General features: G+C 36.4%; 1 protein-coding gene across 8 annotated transcripts in view; it reads left to right on the top strand.

The window, feature by feature from the left end:
* GABRB2 (gamma-aminobutyric acid type A receptor subunit beta2) overlaps positions 1 to 27,585 on the top strand; it is a 136,606-nt gene that overhangs the window by 96,966 nt on the left and 12,055 nt on the right. For all 8 annotated transcript variants that reach the window (XM_086851277.1, XM_086851274.1, XM_086851275.1 and 5 more), the window contains 3 exons: positions 14,460 to 14,597; positions 15,869 to 16,021; positions 19,197 to 19,441. In XM_086851277.1, the coding sequence (XP_086707403.1) occupies positions 14,460 to 14,597; positions 15,869 to 16,021; positions 19,197 to 19,441 (536 nt within the window). The remainder of the gene's footprint in view (positions 1 to 14,459; positions 14,598 to 15,868; positions 16,022 to 19,196; positions 19,442 to 27,585) is intronic.

Here is a 27,585-nt window from a genome sequence, read left to right as displayed (position 1 = left end):
TTTGCATGTGTATCAAAGCAAATACCAACTTTCTCCTAAGCAAGTTAAAAAAAAAAAAAAAAAATACCAGAAGAATATAACGGAAAATGGTGGTGATTCAGTTCATGGTTTTAGTTAATTTTTTAGATTTCTACTGTTGGGGACACTTAAAAAAATTAGTCATCTGTATTTCAGGAGGTGTTCAAATATCTTTAGGCAAGTAAGTGTCCTCATTGCTACTTTGGGCATGCAAAAGGGTAAATAGTGGAATTTGAGAAAATCTTAAATTAATTCAACTAGAAAAATATCATAGAACTGAGTTTCCTAGGTTCTGCAAATATGGCTGGGAAGGTGCTCTTGACTTTCTTCCTAGATTGGGACATTTCCCATCCCATCCCAGTGGGGAAGCCAGTTTCACTCACTGGTTATCCTCCCTGCCATTTTAACCTTGTTCTCTGACAAAGGGAACCACCTCAGGGGGGCTCATTGCCACCCTGCCATGTGCCATGGGCAAAACCATTGTGTCCCTGTGGCCACTCTCTTGTGTCCCTGTGGCCACTCTCTTGTGTCCCTGTGGCCACTCAATTGTGTCCCTGTGGCCACTCACAGCTGCTTATGGGAAGTTCTGCAGCTTCACAGGGGGCAGGTGAAAGATGCAAATAAATGGGATTTGAAGTGTACGGAAATATGAAAATCAGCATTTCAGTGCTCCAACAGTTCTGCTTGGGTTGGATTAGGATTTTGGAATGAGTCAGAGACTTCTGTAGCAGTAGTAGTAGCTGAGAAAGCAGAGCTTCCCCAGTGTAAGGGGAACAAGGATCTAAATGTGACTGGTGGAACTGTCTAGCAAATGCAACATAAATTATGACCCAAATGTTTGTTACTACATATTTCTTGTCACTTCAGAACAGGTGTTAGCAACAGTCTTCTGGCAAAATTTTATCTTTGCTAATTAAATTCTTCCCTGCTAAATTCTCCCTGTAATTTTAATTGGATTTTGTATTCCTCAATGTATGCCAGAAATTGTTGTGTGAGGCTACTTTGTGCTATTAAATGGCTGCATTTAATTGGTAGCTGGAATACTCCTTAACCCCTAATACATGCAATGATAATTTGGGAAGTGATTTAGAATTTATTAATTTTACTAGTTCCATGAAACATGTTCTTGGTTTCCCTTAGTTTTCTCAAGTGATTTTTTTCTTTTTTTGCTAAAAGCTGTGTTAGATAATTGTCTCTAGGGAATATACAGAATTGTAGAATTGTCAAGTGTTTCTTTCTTAAAAAAAAAGCCCACCTTTGTCCATGCTGGGAACTAATTTAAAAAGAAAATACTGCAGTACAAAGACTGCAAAAGAAACTGAGCTGAAAGATTGCTCTCATGATGCAGTGTGGTACTAAAACCAGTTTTCTCTATGTTTTAGACAAGTTAGCCTTTCATAAGACTATGAATTAATTTGCACATACCATAAATATATAGTTTAAGTGAATTTAAGTATAAATAGAGCTATAAATGCTTCTAGTCTACCAAAGTTGAAATAAAGGCAGAAAGTAAAATTTTTTCACTTGGATTTTCCTAATATGTTTCTAATTAGCTTTCCTTTTTAAGAATGGCCTTTCTTTGTTGCAATAGTTATTTGTCTTTTTCAAATTTTATTTGATTTTTGCATTCCTTTAATTCCAGTTCTGAAACATATCTAACCTTTCCAAACTAGAATTTTTCCCTTGATCACACTGTTTTTCATATGATGAAGTTTCTAATGCAGCCTAGTGTTGTTGTGAGGGTAAAAATAGCTGAAAAGAAGCAGCCAGGATTAGCCCAACATTTTTTCTGATTACTTTTCTGTGTGGAAAACATTTATTGGTAGATCCTCAACAGATGTAAACCCTCAGGAATCTATTGATAATCAACCCCATCTGAGCAACTGTCCCTGTATCGTTTCCTTTCATCAGACCAAAATTCTCCCTTGAGGTTTCTGAGTTACAAATCATTCTGAAATATTGACACAAGTAAATCTGTAGAGCACAGATGATGTAAGTGCAACTTCTGGTATTTCTGCTTACTTATAAAATTATTCTCAGCAAAGCCAGGGAAAAATCTTTTCCAAAGAAAGCATCATTGCTGGACGTGCAGCTCTGATGTAAATCCATGGGAATGTTGCCATTATCATGTAAAAGAATTACACATTTGATAATGACTCCCTGTTTTTCCTTTTTCCTAATATTAAATATTACTTATATGGGATCTTTCTTTATGTACTTAATATTAAAGTTATGTAGCAAATGACTGTGCCTAGCTGTTTATACTCATAGCTTTATGTATTAGATTGTGTAATTATGCTACATAGAGTGGTTACACATTTTAAAATCTGGATATTCAAAAATTAAATATGGCATATATTTAAATATGTTTGCAGAAAAATGTTGTTTAAATGTATTCTGCTGTTTTAAATGGGTTGCTTGATAGTTCAGCAGTAGCCTCTTTAACTATCGGTATTATACGAGTTCCATATCTTCAGATGCCAACCTTCTTCCAAGTGTAGTGATCCTACAGAAAATGTTAACAATATTGAGCTATTTTCTATATTTAATGATGCAGCAAATAGCCATAAATGACAGGTTATGAGTCCATTTGGGTTAGTGAGGAGGACAAAAGTGCAGCACAGATTTTAATTGTTTTTTGATAATTGTAGTTAAGCTGGCAGGCTGCCTTCTATGTGTTCAATTCCATCCAAAATCAAAACAAAAAAACAAACCATGGAAATAAACTTAGCATTTAATATATTATGTCCTTTAAGTGTTCTATAGGTGTTGGTGTATTTTGTAATCTGATATTTGAAGGCTTTCTCTTGGTGATCTCAGCCGTGTGTAGAGTAAACTGGGTGGAGAGTTTAGGGTGTGCCCAAGGAGGTGTAAAGGTTTTTAAATCACCAGGACTGAATGTGGTACATCCTCTCAGAGAGCTGCTCCTCTCCCTCCTCCTGTTGGTGGGCTTCTGGTACTCACCATGGTGACCACAGGAATATGGATCCTTTGTTGGGGGTGACCCATTCTTTATGGTCACATGCATTTATGTTTATGGCACTCTTTAGTATTTATTGTTACTAGTGGCCAGGCAGTTCCACCCAAATGAGGAGTTTAATGAGCCTCCAGGGAGAGCTGCTCCAGTTCATCCCTTTCAGGTTTCTCCTTGGCAGGTATCTGTACTGACAGTTTTTAAACAGCACTGCATTATTAGGAGTTTGTAGACCTGGATGGTTTTTTGTTTCCTTGAAGAAAAAGTGTCCTGTGTTTTCCCCATTGACTTGGCAACACTTTTGTTTCAATAGATCTTGATACTTTAAAAAGCAAGAACCGGACTCAATCTGTCTTTCTGCATCTGTGCTTGGTACAGGGAAGGTAATGAAAGTATTTCTTAGCTTCACCACTCTACACACAACCTGGGTGCTATTACAGATCTTGTGCCCAGGAAAACATCGGGATTGCATACCTTCCATTTGTCTAACAGCTTCATGAGATGTTCCAAGTCAGAGTGGCAGTTAAAAGCTACATGGGACAGGTCAGTTTTTCAATGTTCCCACTTCTAACTTGTGACACAATGACATAATAAAACTCCTGTGAGAGGGATCACTATCTTCAACTCAATGCCTTCCAAAGATGTTTTGTTTTGTATTTATTCTTTGCCACACAGGAGGGCTTTCATTTGAAGTTTTGGACAAATAGTTGCTTTATACAATAATATTAATAAAATATTTCATTATAAAGACTACAGCATGCATGTACTTGCAATATAAACAGAGTACAGCAATAATTGAATGATGCAAAGTTGGGAGCACCACAGATAGGACAATGGTTGATAACTATGTTTAAAAGGTGGCTGTTAGTTACCTGCCTCATGGATGTGTTCCTGAGCCATGACAGCTTCCTGGACACCAAGGATGCTTCAGAGCAGAGGAGGAATCTAATTTTCATATTTATGATAGCAGAGCTCACTCTACTTACAGTTTCTTACTTCTGCACTGAAACAATATGTTCCCTGAAAGTAGCAATTTTTCTGATCCATAAAGCCCACAGACACATACAAGATAACACTTCCAAAGGAAAGACAAATTTAGAAAATAGGAACATAAATGTAAATAATGGCATGTGTGATGCACATAAGCCTTGGGTTGTAATGAATAGGAATAAATGTCACTGTGTAAAGGAAAAGGCACTTTAAATAAGGAACAGACAGACACATGTATGAAATGCTGTAGCTTAATCTGAAAGTAGTTACATTGGTGTTTTGTTTTTGGGTTTTTTGTAGCTTGGAGGTGAATTTGACTCATAACTCCTTCAAGAATGATTATACGCAGTTATTTCAGGAAAGTATAGTGATCATGAAGTATTAATTACAACATATTCCATTGCTGCATGGTTCATTATACATTATTGTATTATTCATGTGGTTTTTTCCTCTGTTTTTTTCTGAAGAAGGGCATTTATTTCAAAGGCACGAGAGAGGTGCAGTCCACATGGGGCTCTGAGCAAAAGTTGTGATTCTTTTTGTATTTGAGGCTGATTTTCTTTTATGTATGTTAAAATATTGCACTGGATTCTTCTTAATGAACAATTATATGTAGATATCCTGCTTTTCCAGCCCAAGAGGCAACCTTATGTAATATATATTTGCATACTGACACAGTTACAATACTAGAGCTAGAGAAATAGCAAGAATAAAAGAATGACAGAATAAAAGTCAACAGTGTGTTAAAATCTGCTTGCAGGAAAAAGTCCCTTTAAGAGTTGGCATTATCTTGTCTCAGTCACATCTACTTCATAAAATAGGCATAGCCTCAAGCAATGCCTGGAGTTGCAGCTCAGAAAAGAAGTTAATGTTAGAAAAGTTATACACAATTTTGTGAACTTATAAACTTATGAAATGTAATGAAACCTAGTATGGTACTTAGTATGTACTAGTATGGTACATCAATTCACATCAGAGGAGAATACCAGATATTGAGTAAAACATTACATAACCTATAGAGCAGGATTTAACGTGGTGTTGTGGTACATAAAAGCCAAAACTTTAAACTGGACTAGGGCAAGTGAACTTTTCTAGTGAAAAAAAATATGGGATTAGGTTGTGTCTGCCATAGACTTACAGAAGTAGCTGCTTTGTGTGTTTGAGGCTCTCAGGGTTAATTTCCTGTGACAGATAAATACAGAGAGATGAAGTAGCTTTCATTCTCCTTTGGCCTTGTCCCCATCTCCTATTAAAACTCTTCCAGTTCCTGCTACCTTGTGCATACCCATCCACAACCATTATCATCTTGTTACCCACCAAATAACTTTTCTCTGCGTACCATTTCTAAAAGCTGGAGGAATGGATGTCAAAAAAATTTATTCAGGACTCTTTCAGCATCCTAGGAAAGTAGTTGGGATACTGCCAACAAACCTGTGCTGTCTTTTCTGATAGAGGTATCACAACAGAGTTTCCTGCAGGAAAGTCCTCTGAGCCTTGAGGGACACAACTCCCACTGAAATATTTTGAGGAGGCAGCGATGCAGTTTCTGATATCAACCAAGCTGTGTGAAGGACATCTAGAAATGTTACAGGATTATTGCAATTTTTAGAAAATAATGATGTAGTTCTAACAATATCATGGTCTATAATTAAAGTTCCTATAAACTTCATTCACATGGTACTGTATAAATAGTTCTCTACATCGAAAGTACATGTAATTATCCTCAAAAATTTTGTTGATGACAGAAGACTTATCCAGATAGGAAAGAGTTCACCAATCTATACATGTAGTTTACTTTAGAAGGAGCATTAATTATATCTTGTTTATTACTAAAAGAAAATTTCTGCAGGTTCAGTTAGGTGTCCAAACCCAACCATTATTCTACATGTGTAAAAACGTGTGGGGGTTTCTATATTCTAATGATATTTCACTCTTGGCAATAACAGGTTTTAGCATGTTCCTGCTGGACAGTGTATGAGACCAATGTTCCTAAACCTTCATAACCAGATCTTTACATAAAAGTAGAAGTGTTTCAGATACTGTGATGTCCTTCAGGCAAAGATGGAGAATATTTCCTCACACTGCATTGCAAGCTGGCATATCATAATGAGTAAATATTTTTCTAAATTAAAAAATGTTACAGCCACAAACAGAAGGGCTTTCTTCTACAAATTGCATTTTTCTCCTTGTGGCCTTGTATTTTTAATATAGCTATGGAATAATTAAGCAGAGTGGAGTATTAATGCAATTTTATAAATAAGGTTAAGGTTGCCAGATGTTGTTCATTTTTCCTCTCTTTTTTTTAATGTGCATCACCATTCAAAATGTAGGCTGATAGTGGGTTGCAGGAAGCTTAGAACATTTGGTCTTAGATATTGAAGGTATTAAAAATTGAGCTTGTGGAGATGATGCCTTGCTGATTCATTTGTTTAGATATACCCCTTATTTTTATTTCCAGTTTCAAAAAGAACAATTCTTAAATCAGACAAAAGAGCAAACAGCATACACAGTCTTTTCATGAAGTCTTCTCTGAAATAAGTTAGTTGTGAGCTTTTTTTGTCTAAAAGAGAATATTCAATGGCCTTCATAATTTCCAGATCACAGAAAAATTGTTTTGCACAACAATTTTCCTATAGATAAATTAGTTAATGTAGTCAAATGAGATAAATTATAGGAAATCAGTTCAAATCATGAAGTAAAGGTTGCAGTGAGGAAATTCATGGATGCAAATATAAGTATTTGGTTTCCCTATATGAGGCTTGTCCTTACTGAAGCGAGAGAGGAGAAAATAATTTGTCATTTACACCCACTCAGTATGGATGTGCATTTTACTATAGAAGTTCTGTTCTTGAAATATGGCCTTTCAAAAACAGAAGACAGTTGCTAATAATTATTTTCAGAGTAGAAACAGTGTTTAGTTTTACAGAGCTGAGGGTTAAGACACTTCCATCAATCTTCAAAAATATCTTTTCAGAATACAGTTGAAAAATTCAGTGTGTGTATACATAATATATATATACATATATATATATGCATCAAAGTACAAAAAATTGTTCCCTCTGCACCCAAGTTGACTATATAATGTTATGCCAGAAGGACACAGTACTTCTTATTTGAATCATTACTTATACATATCCCTCATTTAAAAACACAGAAGAGTTTTCATATTTGATTGTTGGGTTGATGAGATTACCTATGCAAATTTATGCACTTTATAAAATGATCCAGTTAATATATAAGAGGCATCACTGATTTACTGAATTGTTCAGTGAACATTTTTAGCCATGTTTATTAAAGTCTGTGCACTTCACTATCATGCTTTTTAAACTGGAGGGTTTGGGTATGGCAGAAGGTTCAAGCAGACCTTGAGTTGTCTTTTGACATTCCAAGTTCAGTCTTCCATGTAGATCTCCCAGTTCAGCCTTCTGGGACATGTGCTTTGTATCTGATTGAGATTAAATCTCATGAACTAGGGTAAATGTTTGTTCCCCTGTAATCAATTTTTGATGCCAGTATGATATTGAAGGGTTTTTTTATTTATTTTTTATTTAACTTTGGCTTGTTTTTATTGATTTAAATGTTGAAGAAAGTATCTATAAATTATGTAGCAAAAAAGTCTTTAAACATAAGACATAATTTGTATTTTCACTTTGTTGATCATTCTGGGAATAAAAAGCTCATTGCCTGCTCATACCTGATTGCACTTGTCTTTTCTCAGTGGTTATTTTCACTTGAGTTCTGTTCATTTTGTGATTTAATGGCATTGAAATAGATCACTTAAGTATTCATGTATTCATTTTTATCCTATTTACATCAGTTCACATTTAAATAGAAATTTATTTCTGCCTAAATGTTGCTTTCCTCAGAAATGATTGATATCATCTTCATGGTTACATATTGCAATTTCCTATTGCATCCTTGAAGATCTACCATTATGAGAAGTGAAAGTAAATTTCTTGGTTCTTATCTGTCACTGGCAATAAAATTGAGATTTAAGAAAATAGTTCATTTTATTTGGTTTCTTAATATTGAGTTTCACAGTTTTCTACCATAGTTTCCTTTTAATTGCAAATGAAACTAAGCTTCCCACCATCTTTTATATCCAGGATGGATTTGTCATGTCTCACGCAGTTACTTGTGTGTTCCAGAACTCCTTTTTTCTGTGGTATGTTTAACAGGGAAATAATAAACTTCACTGCAGAAGTCTAATGTATACCAATCTGTTTGGTTTTTTTTTAATTTAAAGATTAAGGATTTTTTTCCTTTGTAATCCTAATAGTAGTGGAAGTGAGAAATATGTTTGGCTCTAACTTTATATTGACAACTGTTGCCACCCGTGTTTTCCTCACCTATTTGCTTAATGTCACCCATGCTACACTGAAATAACCTTCAAGATGATTCTTCTTAAGTCTTCCAGATTTAATCAATGTGCTGACATAATGCCTTCAACCTTACCCTCAGAAAAGGTCATCTGCTAAATGAAATAAGTGGGTTAGGTAATATGGACTGTGTCAGAAATAGGGGATAGGATGTTTCTGTGTAGTGTATAAAACATCCATGGTTATCTGTATTTGTATGGCTACAGAAATCAGATACATAATTTCCATAGTGATGGAAATCCCTGTGCTTAGCCAGTTAAATGAATAAAATTCAGCCAGATGTGTTGTACTTCATTGTGTTCTGGGATATATTTAATGCACAAACATAGCACATGGTCTGCAGGACAAAAGGATGATGGAAATCAGAAGGAAGAAGATGAAGAGCGTACTTTTGTGCAGGATGTGGGAAAGATCTGTGCTCCAGCCTCCCCAGAGAGTGTCTAGCTGTCCCTGGAGTCCAGAAGGAACTTGGTTCTGATGCCGTGGCACCATCTCTGTGCCAGTCAGCCACCAAGACCTTTCTTCCACCAGGCACATTCTGTTCCACATTCTCTTGTCTCTGCTGGCTGAGGAGCTCTTGGGCTTGCAGGATCTCCACAGTGTTCAGTCCAACAACTATTCAGATCATTCAAACTGGAATAGAGAAAGATTTCAAGAAATTGCTGTGTTCCAGGAGATAAAAAGTTTTTGAATATCATTGCCTGAATACATATCTCCTTATCTGTTTCTGGTCTCTCTTTTCTTAGAAATATTGTAGCAGTGGAAATATATTTATGAAAGCATTTTGCAGGAGGTCCTCTAAAGTATGAATGATTTTCAGTGAAATAATTAAGGGGGGAACAAAAAATTAATGAGTTCCACCAGGATACCTGTTCTGTAAGTTACCAGGCTTCCTGTAAGCAAGAATCAGCCTGAAGTACCTACATGAAAATTAAATTTGATTCTGCTATCATGAAAATCCTACTCTAAAGTCTGGAATCAATTTTGTTTTTTCACTTGCTCATCAAAAGACATTTTCTTTTTTAAAATAGCTGTATATAGTAATTACAGCATAACATTTCTGACTCTCCCCAGTAAAGAGCCATTTGTAGAACTTGAAGATGATTGTTTTTTGAGAATGTTGACAATTTAATCTAAAAATCAATTGAATTTCACTGCAGTCAGAAAATTGTACATCCTCTTAGTATCCAAATCCTCAGAGCCTTAGGGGAAAAAGCCTTTGAAGTGAAATATAAGAAGAATTTTAATGGTTTATTTGGAAAGACAGAATTTAGAGGGAATGGGAAAGAGAAGAAGGTAACGAGTATGATGTGCTTTTTTCCATTTGCTCTGGCACACAAACTCTGTTTTTCCTACTCATCCTTGTGTTACCCAACTGGTTTCAGCACCTCATGTCTTGTGTTCTCCTCAGCTTTATACATCTCTGCAAATTCAAAGAAACACTTCTAACTTACTCTTTCTGGCTATGTTTTGGAATGAATAAGTGAATTGAATAAGTGAAGGCTGAAGTGACGCAGTGAAACAAGTCTGAGAGATCTGAAACGCTTCAGAATTTCAAAATATGCTTTGCATGTTACTTAAGATTTTTTGAGAAATTGTGTTGTTTACTCTATGTAAATGCAAAACTGCTGAAGAAAATCCTGAAAAAGGAGGGAGTAGTGGTTATGTCTTTAAAAATTAATGCAGTGAATAGATACTGCTACTAAAGGTATTCTACAGTCTGTTATATGAGCAGGATTAATAATTTCATACTTTTTTTATAGGATTCATCTCATTTTACAGGGCCTGTAGATGTCAAATTCTTCAATTACTCTGAAATTCTATGACCTGCATTTATATAAATTAATGTAATATGATTTCTAGCTAACAATATTTTGTATATTTGTAATCACAACATTCACTTGGGTATACGTGAGTTCTCTCAATTTTATTTTGGGAAGCTACTATATTGTGAGTGGCTAGGGAAGGAAAATCCATTTGATAGCAGCAGGAGAAATTAGGTAGCTCGTTACTCATTCCCTATCTATGAGGCCATAGGTTTTTGTATATAGTAATGTACATTTGTGGGGTTTTTTTCTCCAAAAATACCATATGTATAATGTGACTCTGTTACTCTCCACCAGGTATATGGTGTTCATCTTGTAAATGGTTGCTTTGGAATAGTATTTAAATCCAGAATCTGCTGTAAACTGAGTTCTCATATGTTTTTTATTGGTGAGCAAAAGACAAATACCTCAGGCAGTCAAAGGGGTGGTGTGATCCCACCTTTCAACAAGTCCCCAGACCTGCTCAGCAAAAATGATGAAGTAGCTGAACTGTGCTTCATCATAATTCCATGCTCTCAATGCTCAGAATCTCAGATATAGGTTGTAACTAGAGGAACAGTTACTTGGATAAGCTTTAGCAGCTGGAGGTAGGATTTAGACAGTTGCCACCAGGATGCTTTTGTCTCCTGTTTTTGACAGCTCTGGTCAGTGCTGAACTGGTTCTCCTTTGCTCAGAGGTGATGCAGGATGTGTGCATGTATTGCCCAAGCTCACACAAATTTCTGGTGGTTCAGGGCAGAGAGAGATTAGGGCATAGCCTCAGAATCCTCCCTTTGTTTTAGGCACACTTTCACAGTTTTGCATGTTTTTCATTTCCATCCTTCACCCCCTTCCAGAAAAAATTAACAGATGCCTTATCTCCAGTCTCCAGGTGCTGTCATAGTGTCAGTAATGTGGAGCACTTGAATTCCTACACAGTGCACGCTGTAGATATGTAGATGTAAAATATCTCCTGGCTGTCGTGTACAAACTGCAGCATTGTGAGGCAGTAAATCCTTATAAATCATGAGTTTTTCAGAAGAATTTGTTTCTTTTCTTCCATTGTATGATGTTTCTAATAATTGTCTTGTGTCTAAATATTTTCATTTTCAGTCAGTAATGCTTCAGCTTTCATTTTAGGTTGTTTGTATTAGAAGAATTTCCTATTTTTGACTTGTCTTTAATAGGCTGGAAAAAAACTGGTGTTTTTATAGTTTCTATGTGAAGGGGTTTTTATTTTATGTTCTACTACTTGTTTGTTTTTCCACTACAGTGCTTCATCATCTGTCATGCCTCAATGTATACACGATGATAAACTCCCTGTCCCATTCTCCAGAGAGCTCCATTCTCTAGGAGTCAGGAATGCTTTGCTTCTCTCAGGATTGGTGCCATATTACGAGGACAGTGTATTGATTTGGTTGACTGCCAGCATGTGATGCATGACAGAAATGAGAAATTGAACTTTCTGAACGTGGAGTAAATCGTGCTGCTGATGATATATAAATTATTGAGGGAAAAGCAATCAATCAGATGTTCTCTGTTGGCAGCAGAGCTACATACAATTTAATATATAGTAACCCAACAGTTGTTTTACAGTCTAAATCAAATAGTGTTCTGAATCATTCTTGCAAAGATTACTTGGAACAGTTCTGGGTTTAGCACGCTTTCCTTTTGACTTTACCAGTATGTGGTCTGGTAATTTAGAAGTATTGAACTGACTTTATTAATTCTTGTTTTTTCTTGTCAAGAGCTACAGATTGTTTTGTCTAGACTTCTTATTACTAGTTTAAATTGGTTGATCTTTAAATAATTTTAACTTGTAAGTAGAGTTGTTTTGAGTCCCAGATATCTGCAGAAGTAGTTTATTATAGCCACAGGTAATTGGACTTTAAAACAACCACTAGAGACATGAATAGGCCCATTCTCTCTTTTGGCAGATGTTTTGCAAATATTAGACTTATAGCAAATTGTCTTTGGGTATTTTAGCAGTACACAAGAGCATTCATTTGCAGGTAACTATAATATTCTTTGCTCTTCTCCACGCTCTGAAATGAATGGGATAATTGATCCCTTTTGGAAAGAGTGAGAAGTATTTTAATGAAAGCTTAAAGACACTTCCTGAAATTTTTCTTATTGATACCTATTAACAAGTCTTGTCATTCTGTGTCTGTCTCAGCTTATCATTTGCCCATTGTTAAGTCCCTTAAGCAACAGGGAATTCTGCTCAGTTCTCCCTAAAGCCACCCAGAGCTGTGGAGTTTGGAATATTCAGTTTGAACTTTTGGGTGAGAGTTTCCAAGGATTCTTCTCTCCTAAAAAGTTGTTGTCAGTGTTTGCTTAGTGTTAAGGTGGTGAGAATCAGGGAGAAGCTGAACCATGTTTTCCTGGTAGAGGGTAGTGCTGAAGCATTTGGCAGCCAGCTGGAATGTAAATCCTGGGCTTCTCTTGTGTGAACCCTGGTATAATTAGACAGTTCAAGGCTAAACTGTTCATAGGCAGTTCAGCAAAAAAGTTCTTCTAACAGATATTCTAAAAAATACAACCAAATAAAAAGCCATTTAGGCCTTTTATAAACTTTTTCTATTACACAGAAAAGTGGGGTTTTTCTCTTCTGAAACTTATTTTGCCATTTGTTTTTTTTTCAGAAATAAAATAAAAATAAAATATTTATTTATTAGCTGTGAAGTTTAACGGTTTAGTTACCTCAGAATTAAATAAATTACCTTGATTAATCCCACCACAACAGTAAATGGTATTAGAATCTGGAATTTGCCGTTGGTAGGCAGGGTAGATGTCAGAATATCAGCAAAGCTTGATGATATTCCAAAAAAGTATGAATTCCTGAACTTTCTAAGGATGTTCTTTTATATTTTTCATAAAATGGAGTAAATTGCTTTTACTTCTCAAGATCAGCCAATATGATTATTCATCTTTATTTTATTTTAGACTTTATTTTATTTTAGATTTTTTTATTTCTCTCTCTGAAAGCCTAGAGAAAGACTTGACAAATATAAAGTGTTGCTAGGCAGGGAAACATACGTAAGCTGTCTGCCTCTTTTCTGAAGACAGACTTGTGACCAGGAAAGTAAAAGAGTCACACAAAACTCTGGAATTGCTATCAACCTACTATAGAAATGTATCTACCAAAATACTTTTTAAAATTGTGTGCATTAGATAGATTTTTATAGCTGTGTCAGTGTTTTTACAGATTATTTGGTTCATGTCTTCAAACTTGCTTGCCTTCCACTAATGCTGTAAACCTGGGTTCTACTTGGATTATAAAAAATTAATGATGCTCAGGAACAGTTTTATAGATTCTATGCATTATTCCCTGAAATTCAGTGGTATTTGAGCACAGTAAAATGGTGTTTAGTGTACAAATTTGTCCTTTGTCTGTGAGTGAGGACTTAAAATCAAGGTGTTTTATATATTTGTTATCTCAATTTGCAAAAAAGTCATGGTTATTATTCTGTGTTTTAGTTGATTTTATTAACAATTTTTTCATGAGAAAAGTATTTAGATTAATGTATAATGAAATATTAATGAATATTGTATTTTGTGGTTTTACAGTAGATTTATTTCTGATGCCTCATGATCATTTCTGCACACCAACTCCAAGCATGCAACTTGGCTCAGCTGCCATTTGGGAACCCAGATTCCTTTTTCATGGATACATTTTATGACTGTGTGAACATGTGCTGTGTTCTGCCATGGTTTTCTTGGGTGATGGGAATTTTTTTTTTCCTTTGGTTGATTCCTCGTGGATGTTTTTTTTGCCACTGATAGGTGTTTCATCTGCTATAGTTGGTTACTGTGAGGCCTCTCATAAGCCCCACTGAATGTGGCTGTCTTTTACTGCATTAAAGCCATTTCTGAAAAAGAATTATGCTGTTTTTTGCAACTAAAAACTAAACATTGCTGGCGCTGATGTTTCAGCTCAGGGACAGAAGTTACAGCGAGCTCATGCCGTTTTATCCAGCCTTGGGATCAGAAGTTACCTTAAGCTGATGTACAGCTGCTATCTAGAGATGGAATGTGTGTAGACTTAATTTGATTTAAAGGTCTGTTTTGTTAATACATTCATGTAATATATCTTTAAATAAAATACAAACCCAACAGTTATTAAAATACACCCAGGATTGCCTTTTGAAGTTATATTTGGAATGATCTGTGTCTGTATGTTTATAAATAGCTTAATTTTAGAAATATATTTTATATTATTTGAGTTAATGAGCTGTTCCTCATGATGTCAGAAGATATGTGTATCTCACTTGTTTATTCCTGTTTTTATAGATGGCTATACAACAGATGACATTGAATTTTACTGGCGTGGGGGTGATAATGCAGTCACAGGAGTGACAAAGATCGAACTGCCACAGTTCTCCATTGTAGACTACAAGCTTATCACCAAGAATGTTGTTTTCTCTACAGGTTTGTAGAGGGGAACTTAAAAGGGGAATTCTTTGAAAGACTTTTGAAACTGGATTAATTCTCAGTGTGCAAATGAGGAGCAAAACTTTCAGGAACAGGAGTAACACAGAGCAGCAGCTGTGAACTTGGAAAGCAGAAGTTTTTCTTACAGCTTCTGTAGTGTATAAGGCATCACTCATTAAGAGTGAAGAGGGGATGTCATGTTAAGGCTCATCAACTGAGCTGTATTTTCTGTTTACCTGTGAAAACTGCTTAAGCCACTTGTGTACCTCTGTGCCATAAACCCAACCCAGAGTGTAGGAAATTTAGGAACCTTTTTCTCTGTATTTTTAGATGTTCCTTTTTCCAAGTTGGAGATGTAGTAGACTAATTATTTTGTCTTCAATATAGAATCTTTTAAATGCTTGTTCCAGGATTTCCAGTTTAGGCTGTTCTAGCAGAAGTAGAAGGATGAAAAGATGATCTCTGAGAAGAAGCAGAAAATTAGATTTGATTTCATGAAATAAAAATAAAAAAACAACACAGACAAACAAAAACAAACAAACCAACAAAAAAAACACAAAAAACAAAATGAAACTCCACTAACACATTTTAATGACATTAAATTGTTCAAGAGAGGCAAGAGTTGGATTGGGCTGTTACTAGGAGATGTTTTCTACCTACTTGAGAAACCCATTAAGTGTGTTAAAAAAAATTATATTCAAAACTTATTTTCCAAATATGGGTAGAAATCATCTTTGGAGGGACTATAGAAGGATTGTAGATCCTAAATTCTTCAAAATCAAGCAGAAACGGGACTTGAAAAATGATTTCTAGGAACTCATATTAACAAATGTTTCATATACTACAATATTTCTGCCTCCCCTCCTATTATTATTATTGGAATAATAATAATATTATTTCTGACAAAAGATGAGTGTTGCATTTCTTGGGGAGAAGTTTAGGATAAAGGTTACACTGAAGCTGGCGTATGAGAGTTTTTCAGGGAAGTTTTTCTGTGCTTTGTTGCTCTGACATGTATTTTGGCTCTTGATTGTTGGATGTTATGATTACCAGCAGATAAGCAACTAGACCATCTTTGTACCCTTAACATAAAAGATTATTTGATTCCAATTCTTGCTAGAAATTCTGCAGCTGAATATCTTGGATCTTTCAGCTCTGAGTGTACTAAATGTTAAATGAAAAAAAAAATAAAGCCAAAATGACAGAAAAGAAAAATGTTTTCAGGCATTATACAAGTAAATTATGGCCATACAAATATTCTCTTTTAGGTGCCTACCCAAGGCTGTCTCTCAGCTTTAAACTTAAGAGAAACATTGGTTACTTCATTCTGCAGACCTACATGCCTTCTATTCTGATCACTATCCTGTCCTGGGTTTCCTTCTGGATTAATTATGATGCTTCAGCTGCAAGAGTTGCTTTAGGTAGGCATTTTTACACATCTCATGCAGTGTGCTCTAGCTGAATGGTTTTTCTAGCTTCCGGCTGAGTGGATAATGCATGCTTTGAAAATAAAAAAGTATATGTTAGACCTGTATAAGTCTGGTTTGTTAAGCTTTGTATTATTTGAATCAGCATTTAAAACATCAGAATTTAAATAAAACTTAAAGTGATTTCATGTCTGAATCAGCTAACTGTATAATATTGTAACCAAAATTAGCCTAATTGCCTAAACATATTCCGTTGTTCTTTTGCTATTTGTTTTTTCTCCGAAAAGAATGAGCTTAGTTTGCTTTTGCCCATGGCAGTCCAGAACACACATTCAGCACTGTGTTATGGATTATAAATTGCTTTTCCTTTCAGGAATTAAATGAAGTTTTACTAGGGTTGCATAGTTGACTTGTCCTTATGTTGAGGGAAGAGGCTGTGCATCCTGTGTCCAGTTCTCGGCTCCTCACTTCAAGGCAGACATGGAGGGGCTGTGTGTCCAGAGTGTGTCCAGTGTCCAGGGAAAGAGAACTGAGGAAGGGTTTGGAGCACAGGACTGATGAGGAGCAGCTGAGGGGGCTGGGGGAGCTCAGCCTGGAGAAAAGGAAGCTCAGGGGGACCTCCTTGCTCTCTAAAACTCCCTGGGAGGAGGTTGTAGCCACCTGGGGGTTGGTCTCTTCTACCACATAACAAGTGAAAAGGATAAGGGGAAATGGCCTCAAGTTATGCCAGGGAAGGTTTAGATTAGATCCTAGGGGAAAATTCTTCACCAAATCGTTGCAGTTCCAGCCCTGGCAGAGGCTGTTCTGGGAAGTGGTGGAGTTTCCATCCATGAAGGGATTTAAAAGATGTGTCAACCTGCTGCCTGGGGACATGGTTTAGTGGTGGGCATGGCAATGCTGAGTTAAAGATTGGATTCAATTAACTTAAAGGTCTTTTGCAACCTAAACAATTGTAAGAGTCTGATTACTTTTCTCCTTACATTCCAAAAGCAAAACTGTTTCCCTGATTAATCTCTAGAGTATTTCTATATCTCCTCACTAGTCCCATTTGTGTCTGTTTATTCTGTGCCCGTCATCATAAGGAGCATGTTACAAAAATAAGTATCTCTATCTACTGCCAAATTTTGTCTAAATCAGACTGATTCCTGCCAGTACAGTTCTTGAATAGCTAAAATAAGAAAATCCCCATAAAATAATGCCATTGAGAATTTGAAATTTTAACATTACACAATATAATGTATATAGAATATAGATATGGAATGAGTTTTACCAGATCTTTCTGTGTAGCATTTTGCCTTAAGAATTTGAGATATCTTGAAAATGCTGGAGGAAAGCAAGATAAAGTGACTGTAGCCTGTACTTTTTAACTGAGACTCATTACAGAAGGTTGCAGTTTAGCTGCTTAAAAATACACTTATGGAATCCAACTACTGTCTGCTTGACTGAGCTCAATTTATTACAGGTGTAATGTTTTCTGTGCTATGCAAAAAAATCCAAGTCCAAGATAAGGACTGAACAAGATGTTCCTGAAAAAATTCAAACACAAAAAGGAAGCCTACAGAGGGTAGCAGCAAGGTCACATAGCTTGTCAGAAATACACAAAAAAAAAATCTGAACGGCCAGGGATCAGGTTAGGTAAGCTAAAGCCCTAAGATAGAACTAAATCTGTCCTGGGATGTGAAAGGCAACAAGAAAAGCTTCTATATAGGTATATTGGTGCTAAAAGACAATTAGGGAAAATGGGAGTCCTCTGAAAGGAAGCAGGAGGCCTGGATACCTTTCTGAATGCCTTTTTAATGCCTTGCTCTCATGGACATTGCCCAAGGTGCAGAAGGCAAAGGCTGGTACCAGGAGAATGAGGAACCACCTGCTTAAGGAATCTTGTTTGAGACCACCTAAGGAACTTGGGGATCCCAAGCATAAGTCTGTGGGACCTGATGAGATACATCCACAGCTCCTGAGGGAACTGGCAAATGAATTGGCTAAAACTCTGTCATATTTGAGAAGCCATGGCAGTCTAGTGAAGTTCCATTCAATGGAAAAGTGGAAGCAAACCCCCCCTTTTTTAGAGGGGGAAAAAAAGACAACTTTGGGAACTGTCACTCTGACATTTGTGCCTGTCAAGGTCATGGAGCAGATTCTCCTGGAAACTATGCTAAAGCACATGGAACCTGAGGAGGTGATTGATGAGAGCCAACCTGGCTTCACTAATGGCAAGTTGTGCCTGACAATATCTGTGGCCATCTACAGCAGGGTCCCAACACTGGTGGAATGAGGAAAGAGAACTGGTATCATCTACCTGGACTTGTGCAAAGCACTGACACTGTTATGCATGAGAGCCTTCTCTCTAAACTGAAGAGTCATGGATTTGTTGGATGGAACACTCAGTGGATAAGGAACTGGCTCGATGGTTGCACTTAAATAGTTGCAGTCAAGGTTTGATGTCCAAGTGGAGACCAGTGACAAGTGTCCTCAGGAATCTGTGTTGGGATTGGTGCTGCTTAACATCTCTGTCAGCAACATGGACAGTGGGACTGAGGGCCTCCTCAGCACGTTACTGAGAAGTATGATGCTGTCCACATAAGAGATACCATCCAGAGGGACCTTAACAGGCTGGAGAAATGTCACAAACATAATTGTGTGACTGGAGCACCTCTCTGTATGAAGACAGGGAGTTGGAATTGTTCAGCCTGGAGCACAGAAGGCTCCAGGGAGACCTTAGAGCACCTTTGAGAGCCTAAAAGGGCTCCAAGAGAGCTGGAGAGGGACTTGGGACAAAGAGGAATGCCTTTAAACTGACAGTGTCTGGATTTAGATTAGATCTTAGGAAGAAACTCCTCACTGTGAGTGTAGTGAGACAGTGGATCATGTTGCCTGGAGTTGAGGCTTCCCCATCCATGGAAACATTCAAGGCCAGGATGGATGAGGTTATGAGCAACCTAGTCTAGAGGAAGGTTCCCCGCCCATAGTACTAGATGGTTTTGAGGATTCCTTTCAACCCAAACCTTTCTAGGATTCTGTGAATACGGACAGAGGTTAGAGATATCTTTTTTCCACCAGGGGACAAAAAATTATTTTTCAACTCTAGCATTTAAATATTATAAATAACTATCCTAGAAAATAAATTAAAATTATTTGAATCACCAGACTTCTCAATTCTTTTTTCCAGGAATCACAACTGTGCTCACAATGACAACAATTAACACCCATCTTCGAGAGACTCTTCCCAAAATTCCATATGTGAAAGCCATTGATATGTACCTTATGGGATGCTTTGTCTTCGTTTTCATGGCTCTGCTGGAGTATGCATTGGTCAACTACATCTTCTTTGGCAGGGGACCTCAGCGTCAAAAGAAAGCAGCAGAAAAAGCTGCCAGTGCCAACAATGAGAAGTTGCGAATGGACGTCAATAAGGTAAACTGTAATGGGGATAAATCTTTAGCATTTCCCCAGAAAGGCAGGCTCTCACTTCTGTCAGACAGTGCTTTAAAATGTAATTTCTTGTAGAAAATGAGTGGAGTGGAATTATGATGACCTTGTCTTAGCTCTACAGAGCAGTGTACTTAGCTACCTCAGCAATGATCGCTGCCCTCTAGCCTGGAAAGCTGAATAACTTGTTTCTAAAGCATGTGGTCACTGAAGCTTTAGTGAGAGATGTTTTCTTAGTCAGAATGTAGACTTGAATATGTACTATCTGTTTGTAAAGGAATAAATCCAAAATGATGGCTGTATATTCTAGTAAAAGCTGTATGGAACATTGGAACTAAGACCTCAATTTAACCTGCTTTCATAAATCTTTTGGATGAGCTAGATAAGAAATATTTGCCACAGAAGTCCTTAAAGCTTGACAAGTTTGCATACTTTCAATATATAAGGGGGTAGAATACTATTGACTTAATGAGGAATTTCTCAGAAATAAACCATCAAAGTGCTGTATACTTAATTTTGAATATAAAAGTTGCCCTCTAGGGATGGAGAATTGAGGCAGAAAAGATATTTGCCAAGATACACGCTTCTGGGAAAAATATCCATTATGCTTAATGAAAATGGGTCACTTATCATATAGCACGTGTAATTTATCACTTTGGCCATTTTGGGATGAATTTCACACAGTGGCAAATCTGTGCTGAATGCAAAAATGTTTTCAGTCTAAAACATATAAACTTTCACACACATGCAGAATTGGAAAGTTAAATTATTAAAGGTTGAATTATCTTTGGAGATTTGGGTTTTTTTTGTAGGGGGTGAGGAAGTTGTGAGTTTTTTTAATTTTTTTTTTTCGTCAGGGGAAGTTCTTTGAATTGTAATTCCTAATGACAATCCAAGGAGAAAAAAATCAAAGTCAGAATTTTAAAAAAATCTGTATTAGAAAAAATAAGGGATTATTTGTCAGTTGGAAACCTGACTTTCATACAGCTCTAGTACTGAAATTTCTAATGTTTGTTTAGAGCCTCTACACACAGAGTGGGCCTGCAGTGAAAAGAACAACTTATTCCAAAAATCCATCACATGTTGATAGCACAAAATAGTTTTATAGGTTATGGTTTATAGTCTTTTAAGGAGGAGAGTTTTATCACCATGGTTCAGATCTCATCCATTCACTCATTTTTTTATTTCTTTTTTTTGATTGGAGAGAAACATACTTCAATGAATGAAGGCATGCTCATAATGATGATTTTAATTTTGATGTTATGTTACCATATATCATATTTTAGCATTGTAAAGTTCATGAAGACAGTGTAGCATGTTTTTATTTCTATTGGTGATTTTTAAGCAATGAAAAAAAAAATCTATGAGTTTTTATTTAATTTTTCAAGGTTTTTTCTTTCTTTAAAATTAAATTTCACTTTAAAAAATAAAATGCTGTAAACTACCCTGCAAGTAATTTTGTAAGACTAGACCTGCATTTACCTGAAGTCTTTCCTCTAACATCACTGGAAATTTAAGATCCATAAGTGTCAGAGTTCCACCACCAGCTGAGGTATATTTTTATTTACACTTTGCTTCCCTTATGTTTTCAATATTCTTGTTCATACAATAGATCTTTCAGCTGTGTAACAGAACAGCAGAAGTCCAGTGGCAAATTGCTGATCATGAAAAGAATTTGAAAGCACCAACTGGTATGCTAATCCAATTTGCTAGGCAGAGTAAATTTAATTCAATAACTGTTGCAGAAATTTCCCAGTTTACAGGATTGACACAAGGTATACTGTGGAACACAGGTAACAACTTTACATGATTAGTATTTTCTTTATACTGAGCATTTTAGCTAATATACTAGGCCAGCATGGTTAATAGTCTATGGCAGTTTTGCTCTGGTATCCAGATCCACTGAGATCTGGTAATCAGTCTTGCAATCCTTTAATCAATAGAATCAAATAGGAGAGGAACAGAGAACTTGTCCTGCTGTGCAGAGACTGCTCTGGGGAGAGGGAAAGGAGCTGACAGTTGTTCTTGTTGTTTGACCAGCAGCAAGAAAACATATTAATATTTAATGGACCTGAATATTTTATCTATTAAAGGGAGACAAATATTATGTAATTATTTTCATTTATAAGAATCAGAAAGGGGGCTGAACTGCTGAAATTAGTTCAGAAACAATTTGTCATAAAAAGCAACTTATTTTAAAAATGGGATCATTCACTCTATCTTTAACTAGGCTTCAATAGTGAAGGATTGATTTCACAAGGTATGAGTCTACGTGCAATATTATGAATTCATCAGAATCAGATATATACAGGAGAAGAACATGATGATGAAAACTTCTATGCAGAACAACTTCTATTACTGCATTCAGCATTGACACTGTAAAACAGGTGGATAAATAGTTTTTGGAACTGCTATTTGTAGCATCTTTGCTTTACTTTATAGACCAGAAAATCTGTAACAGTTTTGGAATTCATTGGAATTGCATCCAATCACATCCAATGTGATCTTGGATCCCTGTTTCCAGGGATGGGGCATCCACCACCTCTCTGGGCAACCTCTTCCACTGCTTCATCACTCTCATGTAAAAGAAAAAAATTCTTCCATATATCTAGTCTGAATCATCACATAAGATACACTCTGTTTTCAAAGACTGTTGATCCTATTTGGGGTAATGGAAAGACAGAGAAAGAACTGGGCCTAGATCTTGATTTGCTTCTTGGGTACTGAAACCTGAGGAATAAAATCATGTAGAAATGCAAAGAACATAAAACTCAAGGAAGATTCAGATTCAGTTACCAGCAGATACATTGCCATAGACTCATTAAATCATATTGGACTTGCTTGATTTTCCTTGCAGTGAGTTCAGATAAAAATGACTGTTGAGTATCATCATTCCACTCTTGAAACTTCTCAAGCTGTTTATTAAATTTTTATGAATTTAACAGTTTGTTCCTTTAGTCTAACTCATCATCTTTTGCTTGTCAAGATTAGGGCTTTTTTCTTACCCTTCTTACTCTAGACATCATTTATTTGAGATGGCATTCAATTCATTAATTTCTTCATCTCTCTTTTCAAGTTTCTCGTCTTATGTCTTGAAATGTCTTTCTTGCCTTGGTAGTCTCAAGTTTCTTAGTCTCTTCTGTTCTGACTGGCATAGTACTGCAAGTGTACATAAGGATAGGTACACTGGGGGTGTCCTATGTCTGCTCGAGGACCTAGCATGTCATAAAGTATGCTATGTATACTCTAAGCAATTGTTATGTCTTTTTATTCCATGCACTTTTGAATTTAAGAATGTTGATGTCATCAGTGTCCTTTTGGTCATTTGCATTTCATGAATCTTCATGCTAATATTGTCTGTGCTTCTTCAAGATGATTAACAGATACATTAAAATATAGGGCCAAATTCCAGATTCTGGCTTCCCAATATAATTCACCTGTCCTCCTGTGGGTAATTGTACATGCATCTGGGACATGTTATCTCTCCTGTTTTAAGATAATGTACCAAAGGCTTTATTGAAATCCATAAATCATATCTTTTAGTTCAGTAGCTACATACAAGTGGTCTAGAAAGATTTGGTCTAGAAGTCTCTATGAACCGGTTTTTTCTTTTCACTGTAATTTTTTTTTTTTTTCCTTTTGGGATAGGGGGCTAGGGGAGGGAAACAAGCTACTTATAACTTATATACTACTTATATAACTCTTCAGGATTTCTCCCTATGAAGTCTGACTTTGTCTCCAAGATGTGTCACCTAACTACAATTTCAGTGTAGAACCTGGTACAACTGCAGATGATTTCTTATGTAGACCCCCAGCCATTTTAATAAGTTCAATTTCTTTTCTTAGAGCTCAGATAATTAGTTTCTTTATGCTCTCTCAGAACTGGTTTATTCCCTTTACATTTTTTACAGAATCCAGGAGCCAAGTCATTTTTGATTAATTTTTAAATTTACTATTAATTTATTGTTTCTAGGAATTTTACCTTGGATTTTTCCATCATGGAACTCTGATTTAGATAGGCTTGCTGGTGCTGACCATTGTGATGAGTCTGATAGATCTTTTAGACATTTTCTGTGTGATCACCTGCCAAGTTCTATATTTTCCATATGTTTTCCTGTGTTACTAAATTTCCTGTCAAGCAGCTGCATAAGCTGCTGTTACATCTGTTGGATTCTACTGCTGTTTTTTCTAGAGTTGCTCATCAGATTAATTTGATCCAAACTATTATGTACATTAACTGACTACTCTCGTGGTGTAAGTAGGGTGAAAATACTTTTTAATAGCAATTAAATCTATGTTTGTTAGAGTGGTAAAACCAGGACTGTCATTTTAAAAGTCCATGATAAATGAAAGGCTGACTCTTCTTCCTCTGTAAAGAAGTGCTTCTTGCCATCTATGTGTTTGACAAGAGGTGATTCCCATGGAAAAGCAGCTCTGTACCACCCTCTGCCACAGCATCAGGAGCTGAAATGTGTCAGGAACAGAGACAATACTCGCTGTGAGCATTGGGAGCACTTCCTTCATGAAGACTCTTCTTAAATGAAGAGCTACAGATCTGTCTCTTTAGGGAGCTCCTGGTCAGTCTTTTCTTCAACATCACTATAATTTCCTTACCAGGGTATTACCTAGAAACAGGATATGATACTTTATTTTTTCAGCTCAGATACAGAGGCATTACTACATAATGATCTGGTGCACTTTTCTTCCATTTCTAGTCTAACTCTTACCTGTATGTCATTCAGTGTTTGTTTCTAAATGATTTAATTCTTTTCTTTATCATTAAATCATCTAGGTTTATAAGAATTAATTATTGCAAATTCACATTCTTTATATAGAATTTTTTAGCTACATTCTTTCAAATAATTTGATTTGCTACTTCACAGAAGCAGCATTATGTTTTGCATAATGTAAAATACATATAAATACATCACTAAATGTGGTTTAGGTTGGGGGCAGCTGCAGTAATCATTGAAGTCTACATGTTTCCAACTTAGCTTAAAGCACAGAGAATGCTCCAATGCACAGGCAATATACCTGAAGTACATGATAACATAAGTCACATAAATAAAACTACCTTTAATTTTGCAATCATACTCGGTTATTGTGAGTGGTAACACAGCAGTTTGCCTTCTGGGAAAGGGGGGAAATGTCAGCATATTATGCAATGCTTTGTAAAACTGTTCATACAGATTTATTCAGTCATTCTCTTTAAATAAATATGAAGTGACATTGCTAACCTCTGCATGTTTAGATAAAGTTTCTTTTCTGACACAAACACATATAAAAAAAATATACTGAGTGTATTTTTAAAACAATTAGTAATTCTTTGCTTAGACATCTTTGTATTACATAAGGTATTCAGTCAGCACACCTGAAAGGGACAGTGCATTGCTGCTCATAGTGCAAATCATGAAAAAGGGAAGCTGTCAGACTAATGACATTTTTCAATCCAAAATTTGGGTACCAAGAACATGGAATGTCAATATGATAACGAGTTTAAACACATATTAATAGATTTGAGTACAGTAGAAGTGTTCTCAAAAAAATTAATGAAGGGCTTAGGGAGCTAAGAAGTTTTAAACAAATACAGGTGTCTTTGCAATTCATTGCCCTCCTGGCCCACTGTTGTTACATCTGGATTAGCACAGGGTTGCTAAAGGAGGTGAGATTGTAATCCAACAACAAATAGAAGTTTAACCTGCCCTCAGATGCACTTGGTAACTTTCTTCCCCTTCAAGCTGTCTCAGCTGCTGTTTTTTTTCCTACAGCTTTTTGACCAAGGAAAGGAGTCTGACCAAGTTTAGCTGGACAAGTTCAATTGTTTTCCTCAGATCTTTCACTCTAAAGGAACTCCATTGCATTATCAGAGCTTTGAGAGAAATAAGAGCATGCACTTACCTGTTTCACAAGTGATTACACCTAATTTTTTCCTCAGCTAGTGAGCTGAGGATGGACTGACATCTGTGTAATGTAGCAGGGAAATGGGGCTCCCACAGCATCCTCCTTCCCCAGATGCCCAATTTCAGATTCACTGTCTAATGTACGAGTGCTCTTGTAGCAGGGAAACTGAGAACTTTCTAGTCCATCGTGCCAGAAATGCCCTCTGTTACAGCAGCACACTTGGAAATGCCACAGTCAGCTCAGGTGCTGGTGTCTACCTGAAATTTCCCATGATGGCTTCCAGACTTCTTTTCACCATTTTACTAGAGAATAACTGGAACAGCTTGTGTATTTTTTTTTTTTCGCTGTCATATCTGTAGATGTCTCTAGAAAAGAAGGGGTGAATTAGATGAAGGAGTGTGTTAACCTGAGCCAAATGGAATGCACTGATCTCTCTACCTGTGGCTTTTTGCAGCTTGTGATGGCTTTCAGTGCACTGCAAACAGCCAAGGTCACTCCCTTGGATTTTCAGGCTGTGGTGTGAAGATGCATTAGCAGAGCTGTAGGCCCGAGATAATAGGCCTTGCTCCAAAGCAATGCTCCAAAACAATTAGGCTTGGCTAATGCCTTTATTTCCCCACTGATTTACTGCTGGCTTGCCACTGGCCTTTTCAGTTCATAGCAGTATTTGTTCATTTCTATCTGAAGAAATCATACAATGTGTCTACAGGGAGAAGAAACTATTGCAAAGGTACCTAAAAGCAGTCAGTACCTATTACACAGAATGGCACTTTGTACCCTATGGACTAGAGGTACTCCTAGTATAAAAAGTGAGTGAGCATATATAACATGTTTACAACAAGATCTAAAAGCTTTTGATAAAAAGAGGATTTTTAAACTGGTTATATGCACAGACTCAGTTAATAAACTGAACAGGATATTAAAACACTAAGGCACAGGAAGCTCTTAAAATTTCGGTCTCAAATCCTTACTACTCTATATTGTTGGGGCTAATGCTGCCACTGTCCAGATGTCAGTGAAAGAATTCATCCTCTTTTTTTTCTTTCCAAGGAGAGTTTTCCTTTTGCTTGCAGTACAGGTAAAGCTGCACAAGGACTGATTGTTGATTCAGGATCAGAGGGTATTCCTTACACAGCAGTTTATTGAAGGATATGTAATAAAGTAGGCATGGATTACAAATGCTTAGCCTTTTTCTTGAATTTGCATTCATGCATTCTCAAGGAACAACTTGCATGTGAAACTGTCAGCAATGCACAGGGTGTTTGGCCAGCCTCTTCACCTTTTATCAAACCAGAGTTTGGATAGGAGCAAAATTTGAGGAGGTTCCAGTTTTAGCTCTCAGCACTTTGCAGAAGCAGTCAGAAGGTGACTTTCCACGATCTATGCTGGTATTCCACATGACATCTGAATAAAGTTCAAGTCAACTGTGTGAGGCCTTTTTTCTCCAGTTGCAATCCTTTGAATGCCATATTTAATTAATGTAAGACCAGTGCCTGTACACTTGTTTAGAGCACATTCTCTCCTTTGCTTTTGTACTGCATCTATAGCCTGTGACCCTGAGCAGAACACAATTTTTAGTTCATAAAAGAATCCCTTAGTGCAGTTTATGTCATTATATCAAGTTGTGAAGAAATAAGACATAAAAAAAGACAAATTATGCATAATGAAGTAGAAGAAATATATGTAGCTGCAGTCCAGGTGTGTCTAGCTAGGGAATTTGGTTAATTGACTTCCTGGAACACATCAGCTCTAAAGAGTTTGTCAAGGTTTAATTCAGCCTCCAGGAGCTGGCAAATTTCTATCCAAAACATAAATTGTAACTGCAAGTAGTGTGTGCTAGAAAAGGTAACCTAGTTGTGTTTATGAATTTTGAGATCACTGGATTATATACACTTGGATGTCACTAAGTGGTAAAAATATAATATTACTATAGTGACTGTTCATCAATCTGTTTATATGAGAACACATTCTAAGGACTCCATCCATTTAGATGCATTTGGAGGCATCCATTTAGACAATTGAATCCTTACTTTTATCTTTTTTAAAGCATGACAGGGTTTGTATTGCTTAAAAATAAGTTAATTTAGTGAAACAGTCAAGCTGGCCTATGAAGACCTGTTTCTTGGTAAATTCATTTAGTTACAAATTCTTTCGGGTTCCACTGCTTTCCCAGAATTCTGCACATGGAGAAAGATAGACACCAGGAGTTAGTTTCATGTAATTTAGGA

The sequence above is a fragment of the Cyanistes caeruleus genome, chromosome 15 (genome assembly GCF_971803275.1).
Source record: "Cyanistes caeruleus chromosome 15, bCyaCae1.hap1.1, whole genome shotgun sequence".
In the NCBI taxonomy this organism is placed as follows: domain Eukaryota; kingdom Metazoa; phylum Chordata; class Aves; order Passeriformes; family Paridae; genus Cyanistes; species Cyanistes caeruleus.
This window is presented reverse-complemented; position numbering and strand designations above follow the sequence as displayed.